General features: G+C 46.5%; 1 protein-coding gene and 1 pseudogene across 2 annotated transcripts; one reads left to right on the forward strand and one right to left on the reverse strand.

Annotated features, from left to right (window-relative positions):
• Nucleotides 1-354: 354 nt before the first annotated feature.
• On the forward strand, nucleotides 355-4,429 carry Gata1 (GATA binding protein 1). Its single transcript, XM_090326114.1, has 6 exons — nucleotides 355-462; nucleotides 1,034-1,270; nucleotides 1,875-2,255; nucleotides 2,375-2,520; nucleotides 3,458-3,583; nucleotides 4,046-4,429. Exons 2-6 carry the CDS (start codon nucleotides 1,051-1,053, stop codon nucleotides 4,427-4,429), a joined length of 1,257 nt encoding a protein of 418 aa, XP_090182240.1. The 5' UTR covers nucleotides 355-462; nucleotides 1,034-1,050.
• Nucleotides 4,430-9,707: 5,278 nt separating this feature from the next.
• LOC150040714 (ferritin light chain pseudogene) lies at nucleotides 9,708-20,494 on the reverse strand (annotated as a pseudogene). Its single transcript, XR_016533738.1, has 3 exons — nucleotides 20,385-20,494; nucleotides 11,829-11,903; nucleotides 9,708-10,365 (listed from the first exon to the last, which is right to left on the reverse strand). The product of XR_016533738.1 is annotated as a ferritin light chain pseudogene (transcript).
• Nucleotides 20,495-20,496: the final 2 nt, after the last annotated feature.

The following is a 20,496-nucleotide window of genomic DNA, read 5'->3' on the forward strand; positions in this document are numbered from 1 at the left end:
AACAGATAGAGATGAATTTGGGGGAACCCAGCAGGGTGAACCCCAAGGTCCTAGGGGAGATTGTCCAAGGGTTCAAAGGGATGGCTATTCTCCCAGTCCTATCCCACCTACACTCTTACAGAGGAATAGGGGAAGAAAGATGGGTAACAGAGAGAGAATAAGGAAATGGAGGAAGAAGGGAGGAACTGGCAAAAATGAGGGAGAGAAAGGTAAAGGAGGAAGATAGAATGAAGGAAAAACAGAGGAAAGGAAAGAAAGGGAAGAGGCAGGAGGTGAGGGGAAAAGGAGAAAAGGAGTGGAGAGGAGATAAACAAGGGAAAGAGAGGTAAAGGACATGAAAATGTAGAGAAGGAGAGGAAAGAAGATGGAATGGAGAAAGGAAGAGGGAGAAGAGAATGAGGATGGAATGGACAGAAAGAAGGGGAAATGAGAACACAGGGAAAGAAGGAGAAAGGAAGGAAGGTAAGAGAAATGGGGACGAGAAAAGGAGAAAAAAATAAAAGGGGGGATGGTAAGCAGATGACAATAAAGGGGAAAATGGAAATACTAGTGAAGCAAGAAGAGGAGAGGATGAAAGATGACACAGGAAATGAGAGAAGGAAATAGAAAAAGGAAGGACAGAGCTGGGCACCAGGGGCTCATGCCTATAATCCTAGATATTCAGGAGGCTGAGATCTGAGGATTGTGGTTTGAAGCCAGCCCGGGCACGAAATTTTGTGAGACTTATTTCCATTTAACCACCAGAAAACCAGAAGTGGCGCTGTGGCTCAAAGGGGGTAGAGCTCTAGCCTTAAGTGAAAAAGCTCAGGGACAGCGCCCAGGCCCTGAGGTCAAGCCCCATGACCGACAAAAAAAAACAAAAAAAAAAAAAAAGGAGGATGGGAAGAGGAGGGCATTTGGCAAATGGGAAGGAGGAATATGGAGACAAGGAGATAGGCTGGGAGGAGGAGTATTAGGAGGAAGAGGAGCAGACATAAAGACGGGAGGGGAGGAGGAGAACTTGTGAGTCTGAGAGCCCTTCCTGCCTTCACAGGTTAAACATCAGTGTCCATGGAGTTCCCTGGCCTAGGGGCCCTGGGGACCTCAGAACCCCTGGCCCAGTTTGTGGATCCTGCTCTGGTATCCTCACCACCAGAGTCAGGAGGCTTTTTCTCCTCTGGGCCTGAGGGCTTGGAATCAGCAGCTTCTTCTTCTGCTCCGAGCACAGCCACGGCTGCAGCCACCACACTGGCCTACTACAGGGACACCGAGGCCTACAGACACTCCCCAGGTAACTGCATCGGGTGGTTGCTTTGGCATGGGTTCGGTGTGGTGAGATTGTCACGGTGATCCTTAGCTGGGTTAGAAGAGGTCACTCGGGGATGTCTGGATTCTGAAGATGAATGTACTGACCCCTCTCGGGGATGCCTGGATTCTGAAGATGAATGTACTGACCCCTCTCCTACTTTAGTCTAGACTTTGGAATGCCAATAACTCCTCCGTCCGCCATGCTGTCGGACACGTGTCGAAAAGCGTGGTCGGAAGTGTGTGGTAGCTGTCCTCATTGCCAATTATCTGTGGGCTACAGATTCCCATTATTCTCAAAGCCTAATACAAATGATTAGCAGAAGGGGTGTGAGTGTGTGTGATTCAAGTGGTAGAGAGCCCTAGGCCATGAGGCACCAGGCCCTGAGTTCAAATCCCGTGATTATGGAAAAACAAAACAAAACAAATAGGAACCGTTTAGAGGGTACTGTGGGCTGCCGCTGTTCTGGTTACTTGTGGAAAGTTTAGAAACCTAACCACCATGTTAGGCCAATGCACACCATAGGGTCCTAAAGATTGGGCTGGCATTCGATTGATCTCCCTACCCCACTCCTCCCTATCCCCAACAGTTTTTCAGGTGTACCCATTGCTCAACTGTATGGAAGGAATGCCTGGGGCTTCACCCTATGCTGGCTGGGCCTATGGCAAGACAGGGCTCTACCCTGCCTCAACTGTGTGTCCCAGCCGCGAGGACGCCCCTCCCCAGGCCTTGGATGACTCAGATGGGAAGAACAGCAGTACCACTTTCCTGGAAACTTTGAAGACCGAGAGGCTGAGTCCAGACCTTTTGACCCTGGGGACAGCGCTACCTTCATCACTGCCTGTCTCCAGCAGTGCTTACGGGAGTCCTGAATTTTCTAGTCCCTTCTTTTCTCCCACTGGAAGCCCCCTGAATTCAGTGGCCTATTCCTCTCCCAAGTTTCATGGAAGCCTGCCCCTGCCCTCTTGTGGTAAGGGTCTCCATTGAAAGGACTGGGGGTGGGAGTTGAATTGGGGTGGGTAGCACCAAGGCAAAGTTAAGACTGAGCCTGGCTTTCTATTTTCTGTTCACCCCCCTCCCCCCCGCCAGAGGCCAGGGAGTGTGTCAACTGTGGAGCAACAGCTACTCCACTGTGGCGGCGGGACAGGACAGGCCACTACCTGTGCAATGCCTGCGGCCTCTACCACAAGATGAATGGGCAGAACAGGCCCCTCATTCGGCCCAAGAAACGTCTGGTAAGGCTGTGGGTCTGCCTCAATTGTATAGGAGCCCTGATCTTGTAGGGACCAGAACCTACATTCTCCCATCACATAGGAACCCACTGTCTTAACTATTGCCTGCCACTGTGCATAGGCTGGTAGCACCCTACTGCATGGAAATCTTTGTCTTCATCCTCATTCCATGTGTGTCCCCATCCTCTCTATTCTATCCCCATGCAAAAAGCCGGCTCTATTCTGGGACTGGCATACTTTACCTAACCCTCAGAGGTTTGAAAAAGAAATCCAGTCCACACACTGTACAGAGACTGACCCTTGCCCTGAACACGGGGATTTTCATCTCTGACTTCCCACTGCAATCACTCTCCGCCCCTTCCTCGAAGGTGCTGATTGAAGCTGGGGGCCGGTGACTCCTGCCTGTAATCCTAGTGACTCAGGAGGCTGAGCTCTGAGGATCACAGTTTGAAGCCAACCCTGGGCAGGAAAAGTCCATGAGACTCTATTTAATTACAAAATGCCAGGAGTGGCATTGTGGCTCAAGCTTTGAACAAAAAATAAAAATAAAAAACACTTAAGGACAGTGCTCAGGCCCAGAGTTCAAGCTCTAGTACCAACACACACACACACACACAGACACACACACACACGGTACTGATTTAATTGAGTTGCAGTGCTGAGCATTAATGGTCCTGAGCATAAGGATTTTGTTTTGTGGCCCTGGACATGAAGCTCAGGGTCTCGTGCGCGCTTATGAATGCTAGACAAGAGCTCTGTCATTCAATTGAGAGGTACTGGTGGAGACTCTCATAAAATACAGAAAAAGTAAATGTCCTGAACAGGAAACCTGACTCTCACCCCTTCCCCTGGAGTCCTTCTCACAGGAAACCTGCAAACCCTGACCCTTATACTTACTCATCTCTACTGGACACCGTGCTTACCTCCTTTTGTTCCTCAGATTGTTAGCAAACGGGCAGGTACTCAGTGTACCAACTGCCAGACAACCACGACAACACTGTGGCGGAGAAATGCCAGTGGAGACCCTGTGTGCAATGCCTGTGGCCTCTACTATAAGCTACACCAGGTAACGCACTGTCCCTTGAAACCCATCCTCCATCTGCTTTCTTTCCGCATTCATCCTATTATATCCTGAATCTTCTTTCTTCTGTCTTCCACCCACCTTTCCTTCCTTGCCTTTAACTCCCCTTTTTTTCCTTTTCCCCTCCCTCCTCCCTCTTTTCTTTTTCTCTCTTCAGTTAGCTTTCTCCTTCCTTCTCCATTCTTTCCTCCTTCACTTTTCTTCCCTCCCTCCATCCCTTTCTCTCCCATGCCCTCGGTCTCGGGTACCTCCTGTCGACCTGGACCCTAATCTTGGGGCCTCACAACCCTAGATTGCTTAAGACAGGATCTGTGTTCGCCCTGGGCTGTGCTCCTCTCATCCTTGAGCTAATTTCCTGTTCCTAACCAAGGGAGCTGGAGGTGTACCTGACCAGGCATACAGACACAAAGTTGGAGCTGGGCACCCCTGTGGCTTCCCTTTCTGCAGGTGAATCGTCCATTGACCATGCGGAAGGATGGCATTCAGACTCGGAACCGCAAGGCATCTGGAAAGGGGAAAAAGAAGCGGGGATCAAGTCTGGGGGGAGGAGGAGGAGGAGGAGCAGTGGAAGGATCAGCTGGTGGCTTCATGGTGGTGGCTGGCAGCAGCAGCAACAGTGGAAATTGTGGGGAGGTAGCCTCAGGCTTGACACTGGGTACCCCAGGTACTTCTCACCTCTATCAAGGTCTAGGGCCTGTGGTGCTGTCTGGGCCTGTTAGCCACCTCATGCCTTTCCCTGGACCCCTCCTGGGCCCACCCACAGGCTCCTTTCCCACAGGCCCTGTGACTCCCACCACCAGCACCACCGTGGTGGCTCCACTCAGCTCTTGAGAGCATGCAGCATGGCCTTTGGGCAGGATGGTATCTCCTCTGCATTTTCTTGAGACAAAGCCTTAATGTGTAATCACTGACCTTGAATTCGGATCCTTCTGCCTCCTCTTTCTGAGTGCTGGGATTATACCATGCCTGCCTGAGTCTTTTTTTTCCTTTTTTTCCTTTTTTTTTCCTTTCTTTCTTTTTTTTTAGCAGGGAGGTTTAAAGTCTTACATATAGCCCAGGCTGATCTAGAACTCTAGACCCCCCCCCTCCCTCAATTCCTAAGGGCCTGACTGGGATCACGAGCATGTACAACCAACTACACCTGGCTTCCCTTCTAGCCAGCAAAACTTTACAGCCCAATGCCTAGATCCCAGATTTCCCCCTTGCCTGTTCTTTCAAATAAAAATAAAATTAAAAAAAAAAACACCAAAAGATCTGAAATTGCAGGTGTGAGTCTATGTTTGGCTGCCTAAACACCAGTGTCATGTGGGAAATGTAGCCGTGCCTGTCACTCTCTGGGGCCAGTATCCAGCAGCAATGGTATAACCGGGTGAGAATGGGTGAGGTGACACATGTGATACACTATGTCTTAAAGTGATGATGTACAAAGGTAACAAGCAGAACATGTGGGGCTCTGTGGAGACCATCTTAGAAATTCTGGATGTTCTGAGGAGATGGCATATGACTGGCAGCTAACTGGGTGTGGGGAGGCTCTGTGTGATGCCATGGGTGAAGGCATGACAGTAGGTGCAAGTATGTGCGTAGTCGTGAGTGATAAGGAAGTGTGTGGGGTGGCAGTCATGCGGTTGTGCATGACTCAGAGTGATCTTTGAGACAGTGTGACTGCACATGCGCTGAGCATAGACTCTGACAGATAAATATCTTTGGAACATTGAGCAACAACTGAGTAGGCCACTGTGTGGAAGCAGAAGAAGGTAACTATGACAGTGTGTACCAGAAAGGTCTTTCTGGATCTGCCAATGGCCACATCACTGCCAGTCTGTGTGTGTGTGTGTGTGTGTGTGTGTGTGTGTGTGTGTGTGTGTGTGTGTTTTCCATGTGGCATGTTCCGTGACACATTGTCTCTTGAGTGGTGAATAATGTGAGCTGTCCGGTGTGACTAAATACCTTAATGTAACCACGTAAGTTTAAGGAGGGTACCCCTCCAGTAAACATAATGTACATTGGATGATGCTCCAATAGCTACTTGCCATATCAATGCCACTAAGTAGCCCACTGCACCATCACAGCAGCTTACACTCCTTGCAAGGATTGGCCAGAATAGTCTAGACCCTGCGAAAGCTTCCTGCCTGGCTTCCAAAGAAGCTGAGCTTCATGCCTCGCACTAGGCCTTCCTCATGTGAATAGCCACTCCATTCAGATCATTGCTATGCTGGCATATGGTCGGGCCTTGCTCAGGAACCCAATCCAACCTCTACAGCAGACGTTGGGAACATCGAGCCCATGAAATCATTTGGTACATGATGGGACAAATGTATATCCTTCTTTTCTGTTTCTCCTTGGCTGCCTATGGCCATCCACCTGTATCGATCATTGTATTTTATGTGCCAGTCCTGGAGCTTGAACTCAGGGCATGGGCACTGTCCCTGAGCTTCTTTTGTTCAAGACTAGCGCTCTATCACTTGAGCCTCAGAACCACTTCCAGATTCTTCTCGTGTATGTGGTACCCAGGCCTTCATGCATGCTAGGCACACCAGGCCACACTCCCAGCCTTGATCATTTTATATAGCCTTCAAATGATGTTATATATCTCCAAATGGCCCTTAGCAGAAAGAAAAGGTTCCCCACTCTACCCCTATAGGAATATCTGTTCTGACCTGGTGTCAGAGGCTAGTTCTGAGCTCTTAAAATCTTTAAGACCCCTTCCTATAATTATTGGCAGGAACGCATGCTGATCCTGGGCAGGAACACGGGACCCAAGTCCTCCCTAGCACAGAATGTCTACTGTAGTCTAGTTAGGAATCTCTGGAAACCCCTGCAGTCCTCAACAGGGATGCTTATCCTGGTTACCAGCCCTCATCTCCCTTAGAGTCCTGCCTGGATTGCAGGACTGAAGCCTTACTCTCCAGGAAACATTTTAGATATATCTCACTCACAATAGACCACTCACAATCTGAGCAACAGACCTAGTGTTTTTCACATGAAAAAAAAAAAACACCTAATCCCAAACTCTTCAGGAACACATTGATATATGTAAAAGCCCTTACTTTCATTGCTGACAATTATACCTGACACTGCATGGCACAACTGTCCCAGATCTCATGGGGCCGGGAATTTGGCCTAGTGGTAGAGTGCTTGCCTAGCATGCATGAAGACCCAGGTTCGATTCTTCAGTACCACATACGTAGAAAAAAAGCCAGAAGTGGTGCTGAGGCTCAAGTGGTAGAGCTCTAGCTTTGAAGAAAGACCAAGGACAGTGCTCAGGCCCTGAGTTCAAGCCCAGGACTGGATTTGAAAAAAAAAAAAAAACAGTCCTAGATCTCACATATTACCCTGTAGCATCTGCAAGATCCCAAGATTCAACTCGCAACACAAACCTCAGTTTGGAAGTTGTATTAAAAACATTCTTACCGGGCACTGGTGACTCCTGCTTGCAATCCTAGCTATTCAGGAGGCTGAAATCTGAGGATCATGGTTTGAAGCCTGCCCGGGCAGAAAAGTCCATGAAACACTTCAAAAAAAAAAAAAACTACTCTGAAAAAGCTGGAGGTTTCAATGTGGCTCAAGTGGTAGAGGGCTAGTCTTGAGCACAAAGAGGCTTAGCACCCAGGCCCTAAGTTCAAGCCCCAGAAATGGCAAACAGACATTAAAAAAAAAGGACAATTAGCTGGACAACTGTACCGGAAGATCTGACATCACTCTGTAGGATACAACCTTCCGGTCTTCATTTTCATAATCTTCTACTCATTTTCAGGAATCTCTAATCTGATCCTTTCTAGCATCTCCTACTTTTGCTCTCTAGAAACACTTCTGGTCCTGAGCAGTAAAGCCCTGATAGGATGCTCTACTACAGTTCTTGCCTAGCTTTTTCCTGCAAAGCTTGCCTTCACCCTATGCAGGACCACTGACCCAACCAGTAGAAGAAACATGAACCTGAACCTCCGAAGGAAATCATAGCCCTAATTCTAAAAAGGGCTTTCCAGCAGGGAGTTTGGCCTAGTAATAGAGTGCTTGCCTAGCATGCACAAAGACCCTGGTTCGATTCCTTGGTACCAAATACATAGAAAAAGTCAGAAGTGGTACTGAGGCTCAAGTGGTAGCTCTCTAGCCTTGAGAAAGTCCAACGACAGTGCTCAGGCCCTGAGCTCAAGCCCAGGACTGGCAAAAAGGGGGGTTTCCTCTGTGAATCCTAGCAGAAGTCTATATTCTGAGTTTCTGAGTTGCTACGGAAACCTCTGCCTTATACTCAACAAGAATCTTCCATTTGCCTCTCTAGAGGAATCCGAAGAATAAACCAGTATGAAAACAAGGATGATTACAATCCATGATCTTTAAATCTCAGTCTCCTAAGTAGAAAGGATTTCAAGTGTGAACCACTGGTGCCCAGCCCTGCCCCTCTGTGGTCAGTTGTATGTCTTGAACTCGGAGCTTAGGTGCTGTTCCTGAGGATTTTCACTCAAAGGTAGTGCTCTGCCACTTTGAGCCATTGTGCCAGTTTTCTAGTAGTTAGAGATAAGTCTCATAGACTTACCTGCCACCAGCTTCAAAATGCTATCCTCAGATCTCAGCCTCCTGATAGGATTGTAGGTGTGAGCTACCAGCAGCCAGTGTGTATGTATTTTTGGGAGGATCATGGAGCTTGAACTCTGGCCTGGGCTCTGTCCCTGAGCTCTTCAGCTCAAGGCTTCAGCCCTACCCTTGAGCCACAGCCACACTTCCCGTTTTCTAGTGAGTAATACACAGCTTTGTATTGCCTAAGCTAGCTTTAAACCTTAGTCCTCAGATCTCAGCCTCCTGCGTAGCTAGGATTACAGTCATGAGCCACCGTGCCCAGCTAAGTGTTTGTGTATTTTGTCTGCCAGTCCTGAGGCTTGAACTCGGGGTCTGGACACTGTTGAATTTTTGTGCTCTAGGCTTGTGCTCAAAGGTGAGGGGTCTACCACTTTTAGCCACAGCATTTCTGGCCTTTTATTTTTTGCCCCCCTTTTTTGCCGCTCCTGAGGCTTGAACTCAGGGCCTGGGCACTACCACTTGAGCCACAGCACCATTTCTGGCTTTTTCTATATATATGGTACTGAGGAATGGAACCAAGGTCTTCATGCATGCCAGGCAAGCAATCTACTACTAGTCCAAATTCCTCCTGGCCTTTTTTTTAAAATCAGTTCTAGAGCTTGAACTCTGGGTCTGGGAGTTGTCCCTGGGATCTTTTGCTCAAGGCTAGTGTTCTACCACTTGAGCCACAGAGCCATTCCCATCTTTTTCTGTGATTAATTGGAAACAAGAGTCTCATGGACTTTCTTGCCCAGGCTAGCTTCAAACTGCAATCCTCAGATCTCAGCCTCCTGAGTAGCTAGGCTTACAGGCATGAGTTACTGGCTCCAAGCCATTTCAGGCTTTGTGTGTGTGGGTATGTGGGGGGTCAATGGGCTTGAACTCAGCCTGGGCACTGTCCCTGATCTCTTCAGCAACAGGCTACCACTCTACCCTTGAGCCAAGCCCCACTTCCCCTTGTCTAGAGGTTAATTGGAGATAAGAGTCTCAGATAAGGTCCTCTTGTGCCACTGGCTTTGAACCTTGATCCTCAGATCTCAGCCTCCTGAGTAGCTAGGATTATAGGCATGAGCCACCACACCCAGCCCATTTTAGGCTTTTTGGTAGTTAATTGGAGATGAGACTCATGAATTTTCTTGCCTGGGCAATTGTCCACTCTCAGCTTCTCCAGTACCTAGGGCTATAGGCATGAGAAACCAACATCTTGTTCTGGCTCCAGCTCTTTCTTCCTTCCTTCCTTCCTTCCTTCCTTCCTTCCTTCCTTCCTTCCTTCCTTCCTTCCTCCCTCCCTCCCTCCCTCCCTCCCTTCCTCTCTTCCACCCTTACTTCCTTTGCTTTCTCTCCCTTCCTTTCTTATGTTGAAGAAAGTCATAGCTTTGCTTATACTCAGTAAGCTTTCTGCACTATCCTACATCCATAGCCTATATCCCAGATACACAGAAGGCTGAGGCAGGAAGGAGTAGAAGTTTACAGCCAGACTTGGAAAGACATGGAGACCTTATTCCTAAAAACTAAACAAAACCCCATAATCTGAATTTCTATGAATAACTGTCTAAAATTTTTTTTTTGCTGCAAGAAAACTTTATTTGGTACAAGGTTTGAGAAGGGCTTCCAGGTAGCTAGTTAGGAAGCTGCTGTGTCCAGCAAAGGCTGGGGACTGTGGGATCTTCTAGTCGTGCTCGAGAGTGAGACGCTCGAAGAGATAATCGCCCAGCCCGGTCTCAGGGGCTGCCAGCCTGCGGAGGTTGGTCAGATGGTCGCCCATCTTCTTGATAAGCTTCACCTCTTCATCCAGGAAATGGTTCTCCAGGAAGTCACAGAGATGGGGGTCTCTGCGGGCAAAACCCAAGGCATGAAGATCCAGAATGGCTTGGTTCAAGTTCTTCTCCAAGGCCAAGGCGACTTCCATGGCTTCCGCGGTTTTACCCCATTCATCTCGAGAGGGCTTCTTCACATCCTGGAACAGCGCGCGGCCGCCACGCTGGTTCTGCATCTTCAGGAGGCGGTGGGCACACTCGCGCTTCTCTTCCGCCAGCTCGCGGAAGAAGTGGCCCATGCCACCCAGAGCCACATCGTCGCGATCGAAATAGTAGCCCAGAGAGAGGTAGATGTAGGAGGCCCGCAAATGCAGGTTGATCAGGTGGTTGACAGCAGCCTCCACCTCGGTGGAATAATTCTCTCGAATCTGGGAGGTCATGGCTAGTCGTTGGTTGGTCCTGGAAGCAGGAGATGGGCATGAAGATAAGGGTCAGAGGTTGTGACTGAGAGATTTGAAGGTAATTGGTGATAGGAAAGACGAGTCCCAAGGTCTGTTCTATCCAAACCCTGTTGAAACAAGGCAGCAAGGAACACATCCTTGGGACTGGTGTATACTGCTGTGTACTGCTGTATACTGCTGTGTGCTGCTGTGTGCTGCTGTGTGCTCTTGAGTAGTTTCTTTTCTTTTCTTTCTTTCTTTCTTTTTTTTGGTCAGTCACAGGGCTTTAACTCTGGGCCTGACTGCTGTCCCAGAGCTCTTTAGCTCAAGGCTAGCACTCTACCACTTTGAGCCATAGCACCACTTCCAGTTTTCTGGTGGTTAATCTGAGATAAGAGTCTCACAGGCTGCGAGTTTGGCCTAGTGGCAGTGTTTGCTCAGCACGCACGAAGACCCGGTTTGGATTCCTTGGTACCACATACACAGAAAAAGGCAGAAGTGGTGCTGTGGCTCAAATGGTAGAGCTCTAGCCTTGAGAAATCCCAAGGACAGTGCTCAGGCCCCCAAAAAGAGTTACAAACTTTCATGCCTGGGCTGGCTTTGAACCACAATCCTCAGATCTCAGGCTCTGTCTGGTGTTCTTATACAAGTGTATAGGAAACACTGCCCTTGGGCAGATGCTAGTGGCTTACACCTATAATCCTAGCTATTCAGGAGGCTGAGATCTAAGGATTGTGTTTCAAAGCCAGTCCAGGAAGGCAGGAAAGTCCATGATTCTCTTATCTCCAACCAACTACCAGAAAACTAGAGGTGGAGCTGTGGCTCAAAGTGGTAGAGTGCTAGCTTTTAACAAAAGAGCTTAGGGAAAGCACCCAGGCCCTGACTTCAAACCCCACAACTGACCAAAAGGAGAAAAAGAAAAAGAACCACTGACCTCTGCCCTAATCCACAATGAGATCACCTAATCCATCTGCCTCCAGGGACCCAGCTATGATCCTATACAAAAATACCTGGCCGGAATGTGTTGTGATTCTCTGGCCTGTCTACAGAAACTTATTTTCAAAGCCCAAGGCCAGTGCCCAGGCCCTGAGTTCAAGCCCCAGGACTGGCAAAAAAAAGAGGGCTGGGAGTGTTGTCTAGTGGTAGAGTGCCTGCCTAGCATTCACGAAGCCCCAAGTTCGATTGCTCCATACCACATACACAGAAATAGCTGGAAGTGGTGTTGTGGCTCAAGTGGTAGAGCACAAGCCTTGAGAAAGCTCAAGAACAGTACCCAGGCTCTGAATTCAAGCCCAAAACTGACAAAAAAATAAAGAAATAAGAAGCCTACTCTCAGAGCTTTGAAAGAAACATTTAACCTTGATCTCTACTGGAAAAGGTACCTTTATATCCTTCTTTCTCTCCTAACAATGTCTCCAACTCTTCTATTTTCTAACATTCTCTTTACCCCAAACAGGAAACATTAACTTAAGGAATCCCTACCTGTATTCTCTAAAAGAATCTTTATCCCAGGGCAGACATGTATCACAGTGGCATAGGGTGTGCTACTAGTTCCACCTGCAAAAGAAAAACAGTATTATGAATGACATGGATGGGGGTGTGGGGGGGGGAGGGAAATGGGTACCAAGACATGTGAAAGGGTATCAATGAATGTGAATTAATGCACCTTCTATCTGGAAAATATCATGCAACCATTTTACTAATTACAATAAAAAAATTTAATTAAAAAAAACATCTAACAGGTTTTGATGGAGAAAAAAAAATGAATGACATGGGTAATTGAAAACTTTCATGTAACCACATTAAAAAGAGAAACACAATACATGATAATGTAGGAGAGACACTGGAACTCATAGGCACAGGCAACAGATTCCTGAACAGAATCCCAGGGTCACAACAGATTGGAGAGAGACTCGATAAATGGGACTACATAAAAATAAAAAGTTTCTGTACAGATAAAAACATAGTTGCAAAAGTAGAGAGACAGCCAACCAACTGGGAAAAGATATTCACCAACCATATATCTGACAAATACTTAATATCCAGTATCTACAGGGAACTCAAGAAACTAATCCCCCGAAAACCCAATAAACCATTCACTAAATGGGCAAGGGAACTAAAGAGAGACTTATCAGAAGAAGAGATTAAAATGGCAGAAAAACATATGAGAAAATGCTCATCATCTATGGTCATAAAGGAAATGCAAATAAAAACAACCCTAAGATACCACCTTACCCCAACAAGAATGGCCAAGATATGAACTCAGACAATGACAGTTGCTGGCGGGGTTGTGGAGAAAAAGGAACCCTACTGCACTGCTGGTGGGACTGTAAACTAGTTCAGCCACTGTGGAAAGCAGTGTGGAGGGTTCCTTAAAGAACTGAAAATAGACCTTCCCTATGATCCCGCCATACCACTTCTGGGCATCTATCCTGAACACCATAACCCAAGATATGATAAGGACACCTGCTCAGCTATGTTCATCTCTGCACTATTCACAATAGCCAGGTGATGGAAACAACCCAGATGCCCTACTGCAGATGAATGGATACAGAAAATGTGGTATATATACACAATGGAATTCTACATAGCCAACAGTCAAGATAAAATAATGGCATTCGCAGGGAAGTGGATGAATCTAGAGCGAATCATGCTGAGTGAGAGAAGTCAAGACCTAAGGAACAAAAGGCGCATGGTTTCCTTAATATGCGGCTATTAAATCCAAAGAGTACAAGAGCAAGGACTCAATAACTGCATACCCAAAGCTATGGACATGGTAATGGAAATATAAACATAACTATATAGACAAAAAAACCTATGACTCTATAAACATAATGTTTTATTTCATAAATTGATATGTTTCTATGACAGACAAACCGTTAGCCTAATTTTGATTAAGTTCTAAAGACTAAGACCCAGAGAATGTAATTAGAGATTCCCTCCTTGAACAATTGTTTGTTAAACTTGCCATGTAAAATATGATGTAAACATAAGCCATATAATTAATGATTGTTGTTCTTAAGGTACTATGTTATCTCTCATCACTTCTACTGTCCCTTGGTTATCTCATATTGTTACACTATCTCACTTTGTTACCTGATATATCGTATATGTTTGTATTAGGTTATCTGAAATTGGATAGGGAACAGGGAAAACAAGATGAGGGGTGGGGGAGGGGGGAAGGGAAATGGGGACTAAGACATGTGAAAGGGTATCAATATATGGGAATTAACGCACCATTTATCTGGCAAATATCATGTAACCCTTCTATTAATTACAATATATATATATATATATATATAGAGAGAGAGAGAGAGAGAGAGAGAGAGAGAGAGAGAGAGAGAGAGAGAGAGAGAGAAACACAAAAGCCAGGCACAGATATCTTACACTTGTGGTCTCTCAGTAGGTTAAGATATGAAAATTAACTATTCGAAGCCAGCCCAGGCAAGAAAGTCTGTGATATTCTTTTTTTTTTCCCTAAGTACTGTCCGTGGGCTTTTTCTTCTCAAGGCTAGAGCTCTACCACTTGAGGCAAGTCTATGAGAGTCTATGAGATTCTTATTGCCAATTAAACACTAAAAATCCATAAGAAGATCTGTGGCTTGAGTGGTAGAGTGCTGGCCCTAAGTGAAAAAGCTAAAGGACAGTGTCCAGGCCTAGTTCAAGCCCCAAGACACAGACACACACACACACACACACAGACACACACACACACACACACACAGACACACACACACACATTTTAATAACAATATATATTTACCCAATATCCCCAAATATATTATGACTTCAGTATGCTAGCAGTATAAAAATGGACATATTGCTGGGTGTGGTGGCTAACACCTGTAATCCTACCTACTCAGGATGATGAGATCTGAGGATTGTGGTTCAAAGCCAGCACTAGTCCATGAAACTCTTATCTCCAATTAACCACTAGAAAACTGGAAATGGTGGCTTCAGGGGTAGGGCAGTAGCCTTGAGCTGAAGAGCTCAGGGACAGCACCCAGTCCCAGAGTTCAAGCCCCAGGATCGACAAAAAAGGACATATTCTGGGGGCACTAGTGGCTCATGCCTGTAATCCTAGCTACTCAGGAGGTTGAGATCTGAGGATCTCGGTTTGCAGCCAGCCCAGGAAGAAAAGTCGCAGTGAGACTCCTTTTGTTGTTTTTGCTAATTCTGGGACTTGAACTCAGGTCCTAGGCACTGTCCCTGAACTTCTTTTGCTCAATGCTAGCAATCTACTACTTGAGCCACATTGCCACTTCCAGTTTTTTGCATTTATGTGGTATTAAAGAATCAAACCCAAGACTTCATGCATGCTAGGCAAGAATGCTACCACTAAGCAACATCCCCAACCCCCTATGAGACTCTTATCTCCAATAATACTAAAAAAACGCCAGAAGTGGGGTGTAGCCTAGTGGTAGCATGCTTGCATAATAAGCACGAAGCCCTGGGTTTGATTTCTCAGAACGACATACATAGAAAATGCCAGAAGTGGCTCTGTGGCTCTAGGGCAGAGTGCTAGCCTTGAGCAAAAAGTGTCCAAGAACAGTGCCCAAGCCCTGAGTTCAAGCACCAGGACTGGAAAAAAAAGGCCAGAAGTGACACTGTGGCTCAAGTGGTAGAGCACTAACCTTGAGCCCAAAGAGGTCCAGGGACAGTGTCCAGGCCCTGAGTTCAAGCCCCAGGACCAGCAATAAAAAAAAGACATATTTACATTTGTGTGTGTGTGTGTGTGTGTGTGTGTGTGTGTGTGTGTGCAGTGCAGGTCCTGGAGCTTGAACTAAGGGCCTGAGCACTGTCCTTGAGCACTTTTGCTCTGGGCTAGCTCTCTATCATTTGAGCCATAGCACCACTTCTGGCTTTTTTTTTTTGCCAGTCCTGGGCTTGAGCTCAGGGCCTGAACACTGTCCTTGGATTTTCTTAAGGCTCGGGCTCTACCACTTGAGCCTCAGCTATATTCCCAGCCCCTACAATTGTTTTAGTGCTGGATGGAACTTAGGGCTGCGAGCATTCTCAGCATGTGTCCTAATACTAAGCTATATTCTGCTATACTCCTGGCCCCTCAATTGCATTTAGAAGTGGATGCATAATAGTTCTAATAAGTAGAGTGTGGGCAAAAATGACATATACCACTTTGGGATGTGGTCCATAAAAAAACTTCTCATGCAATCTGTCATTCTTTCTCTTTTCCTCATCTACCAAATTAAGAGTAAGAACTCCCAGGAAACATGAAAGAAGAGAGCAGCAAAATTAAAGTTGCTTATGAGTGACAGGAATCAGACATACAATTCCTTGATCTGAGTTTGGATACAGATGCTGATCTTAATGACTCTGTGCAGCTCCAATACCTGTTCAGAAATACATGGGGTGACCTAGGAATGGACCACCTAAGTTTTTATAAGAAGCTATCATAATGCAGTCTAAGAAGCCCCATAGTGAACTTGCACAGGAACCCATAGTCTAAAGCTCTCTAGAAACTATATGCTTCGCTTTTACAGAAACGTCTGCTTGATTCAGTAAAGTAACACTATTTTTCATTAGGAACATTTTTTGATACAACAGAGGAACAGCAGAAGTGATCTGTTCCTGTCTATGAATCTGTCTTCATATATCCACAAAAGAAATGTTTCCTCCTGGGCCGGGAGTTTGGCCTAGTGGTTAAAGCGCTTGCCTAGCATGCATGAAGACCCGGGTTCGATTCCTTGGTACCACATACATAGAAAAAAGCCGGAAGTGGTGCTGAGGCTCAAGTAGTAGAGCTCTAGCCTTGAGAAAGTCCAAGGACAGTGCTCAGGCTCTGAGCTCAAGCCCAGGACTGGCAAAAAAAAAAAAAAAAGAAATGTTTCCTCCTCTAGGGATGGGAGTTTTGCATAGTGGTAGAGTGCTTGCCTAGCATGCACAAAGATCCAGGTTCTATTCCTCAGTACCACATACACAGGAAAAAGCTGGAAGTGGTGCTGTGGCCCAAGTGGTAGAGCTCTAGCCTTGAGAAAGCTCAGGGATAGTACTCAGGCCCTGAGCTCAAGCCCCAGGACTGGCAAAAACAAAAAAGGAAGAAATATTTCTTTCTCAAGGTAAAATAGAACTCTTATCCTCATTCTATAAAGGAAACCAAGGACAGACATTCAACAGCAAATATCAACAAACTAATGTCTTCTAATCAAAGTCAGACTATGAGCTGTAGGCTATTTTTCACTATTTTTTTGTTTCTTTTATTTCTTTTTTTTGTTCCTTTTTTTTTGCCAATCTTGGGGCTTGAACTCGAAGCATGGGTGCTGTCCCTGAACTCCTTTGAGTAGTTTATGGGAAATGAGGCTTGAACTCAAGGCCTGAGGACTGTCCTTGGGCTTTTTTCCTCAAGGTTAGCACTCGGCCACTTGGGCCACAGAATCATTTCTGACTTTTTCTATGTATGTGGTACTGAGGAATTGAACCCAGATCTTCATTCGTGCAAGGCAAGCACTCTACAATTAGGTCAAACTCCAGGCCCACCTGGCTGGTTTTTGTTTTTTTCTTTTTTGCCAGTTCTGGGGCTTGAACGCAGGGCTTGAGCACTGTCCTTGGGTTTTCTCAAGGCTAGGGTTCTACCACTTGAGCCACAGCAACACTTCTGGCTTTTTCTATGTATGTGGTACTGAGGAATCAAACCTGGGTTTTCCTGCATGCTACGCAAGCATTCTACCATTAGGCCAAACTCCCCGTCCCCACGTGGCTGTTTTTATACCTTTTTTTTTTTGGTCATGGGGCTTGAACTCTTGGGCTGGGCGCTCAAGGCTCAAGGCTACTGCCCTTTCCATGGAGCCACAGTGCCACTTCTGGTTTTCTGGCAGTTAATTGGAGATAAGAGTCTCTTGGACTTGTGCCAGGGCTGGACTAGTGCCCTGGCTAGCTTTGAACCGCAATCCTCAGATCTCAGCCTCCTGAGCAGGTAGGATTATAGGCGTGAGCCATTATGCCTGGCTTTTATACTTTTTTTTTTTTTGGCCATTTCTGGGGCTTTGAACTAAGGGCTTGGGCTCTGTTTGTGGACTTTCTCGAGGCTAGTGCTCTATTACTTGATGTACAAAACCACTTCCTGATTTTTCTGTGTATGTGGTGCCAAGGAATCAAACCCAAGGCTTCATGCATGCTAGGTAAGGATTCTACTACTGAGTCAAACTCCCGGGCCTTTTTATACATTTTTTGCCAGTCCTGGGCTTGAACTCAGGGCCTGAGCACTTTCCTTGGACTTTCTCAAGGGTAGAGCTCTACCACTTGAGCCTCAGCACCACTTCCGGCTTTTTTCTATATGTGGTACTGAGGAATCGAACCCGGGTCTTCATGCATGCTAGGCAAGCACTTTAACCACTAGGCAAAACTCCCGGCCCCTATACATTTCTTAATGGTTGCTAAAAACAAACAAAAAAAAAAAACAAAAAAAACAAAGTGGGGGACTGTGGTTTCAAGTAGTAGAGTACTTAATAGTGCAAGGCTCTGAGTTCAAACTCCAATACCACTCCCATCCCCAAACAACTGGCACAATGGCCCACACTAGAGTTTTATCTACTTTTTGTGTATATGCATACTTATCTTGGGATTTGAACTCAGGGCCTGGGCCCTGTTCCTGAGTTTTAGTGCTCAAGGTTAGTGATCTATCACTTTGAAGCATGGCTTTACTTCTGAATTATGGTGGTTAATTGAAGATAGGAGTCACAAGGCCTTTACTGTTCCTGGCTGGTTTTGAACTGGGAAGCTCAGGTCTCAGCCTCCTGCATAGCTAGGATTGCAGGCAAAAGCCTCCAGTACCCAGCTTCCCATCTATTTTTGTTTGTTTGTTTTTGGTAGGTCGTGGGCCTTGAACTCTGGGCCTGGGTGCTGTCCCTGAGCTCTTCAACTCAAGGATACTGCCCTACCCCATGAGCCACAGCACCACTTCCGGTTTTCTAGTGGTTAATTTTAGATAAGAATCTCACAAATTTTTCAGTCAGAATCCTCAGATCTCAGCTTCCTTAATAGCTAGGATTACAGGCATGATCCACCACGCCCGGCTCCATCTACTTTTGATGCTGATGCCAGAGGATCATTTGAGTCTTGGAAGTTCAAGGCTAGCTAGGGCAATGCAGCACATTCTCATGGTTGGGGAAAAAAAAGAGAATATTCAAGAGACTGGGAGCTGAGGACCATGGTTCAAAGCCAGCCCAGGCAGAAAAGTCTATGAGAAGGGCTGGTAGTATGGCCTACTGTAGAGTGCTTGCCTAGCATACACAAAGAACCAGGTTTGAGTCCTCAGGACCACATACATAGAAAACCTGGAAGTGGGTGCTGTGACTCAAGTGGGAGAGTGCTAGCCTTGAGGAAAGTGCAAGGACAGCCCTGAGTTCAAGTCCAGGACTGGCAAAAAAAATTATAAAAGAAAAAAAATCATAAAAGTCTATAAGTCTCTTACCTCCAATTAAACACACACACACACACACACACACCCCCCAAGGCCAGGAGTATGGCTCAGTGGTTGAAAAAGCAAGGCCAGAAGTGTAGCCTATGTTAGAGTGCTTTTCTAGCACGCACAAAGCCCTGGGTTTCATTCCTTGGTACCACATACATAGAAAAAGCCAGAAGTGGCACTGTGTCTCAAGTGGCAGAGCATTAGCCTTGAACAAAATTGTCAAAGGACAGTGCCAAGGCCAAGTTCAAGACCCAGGACTGACAACAAAAAAGGTGGGGCAGGAGTATGGGCTAGTGGTAGAGTGCTTGTCTGACATACATTAAGTCCTGGGTTTGATTCCTTGGTACCACATATCCAGAAAAATCCGGAAATAGTTTTGTGGCTCGTGGTAGAGGGCCAGCCTTGTGCACAGAAAGGCTCAGTGACATAGCCAAGGACCTGAGTTCAAGTCCCAGAACTGGCAAAAACCAAACAAACAACAACTAGAAGAGCTAGGCCTTGAGTTCAAGCCCCAGGACTGTACTGGCATACACACCAAAAAAATACTGCATAGAAATTATATGTGGCTTGCAAAGCCCAAAGTATTTCCTATCTGGCTGTATATATAGTTTGCTGACTCTTGCTGCACAGGAACTTCTCTTTCTACTGTATAGGAAAATGAGTTTTGACCCTTTACAAGACTCCTTAGTATACTATTTGCAGGCTTCACAGCCCCAGTTGTTTCTGTATGTGTGTTTTCTTACATTTTCTTTGATGTATGTAGATTTAACCGTCTTAGGTCAGTGACTCTCGTGCATTTTGGGTAAAGTCCTGCTCAGGTAAGAAAAGTGTGGAAAGAGGAGGCTGCAGCTGGTTGTTTCAAGAGGGTCAGAGAGTGTGACGACTGGGCAGTGGGGCTGTCAATCTGTTTATTAGTCAGCGATGCTGAACCCCAGACGGCTTATCTCTGTGGCTCCAGCCTTCAACCCGGTAGGAAATGGTGGAGAATGAGAGAGGGAGATTAGAAGGACAAACCGGCCTCCTGTGGCGCTGATATTTAGACACTCGACCAGAGAAGGGAGTCCTGGGAGGGTGAGGACACAAAGACCCTCCCCTAGATTTCACCCTCCCCCCGCCCCCGTTGGTGTGCACACACTTCTCACTACAGCTTGAAAAGAAGTTACACGTAAGGTTGTGAGCTGTCACCCATGAGAAACTCCTCTCCCGTGTCCATTCTGCCCCCGCGCATTAGTATTGCAATTTTCCAGGTGAGAAAACCGCACAGAGCTGCTCAGTGACTTGCCCACGCTCACATGGCAGCTCAGTTGCTTTATCTGCAAAGCAACGGGAACTAACTCTTCGAACCATAGCTTTCTACAATGCCTGCCACAAATTACTTGTGACTCCTTCCACGCCACAACAATGTCAGTAGTTTCCATTGCCTAAGCGTGTCTTATGTACACCTCTTACTAAATAGTCAACTCCACATTTATCCACAGCATCGCGGCCATTTTGGTTCTCAGCCAAGTAACCCAGCCCCCTCACGCTAAAATCATCATCACGCGCCGCGAGGGAAACCTCCGGGAAAGAAAAAAAAGGAGTCCCTTTCTAACTTCCTCGCGTCCTCTCATTACCGGATCACCGCGGTCCGGAGGGCTCCTGATGCTACCGGAAAATGACAGAGGTATAACGGCAGGTCCTATCAACGAAAGCCGGCAGCAACGGTGACTAGGGGGCGGGGTTAAA

This window comes from Megascapheus bottae, chromosome X (genome assembly GCF_031878675.1).
Source record: "Megascapheus bottae isolate mThoBot1 chromosome X, mThoBot2.hap1, whole genome shotgun sequence".
Taxonomy (NCBI): Eukaryota; Metazoa; Chordata; class Mammalia; order Rodentia; family Geomyidae; genus Megascapheus; species Megascapheus bottae.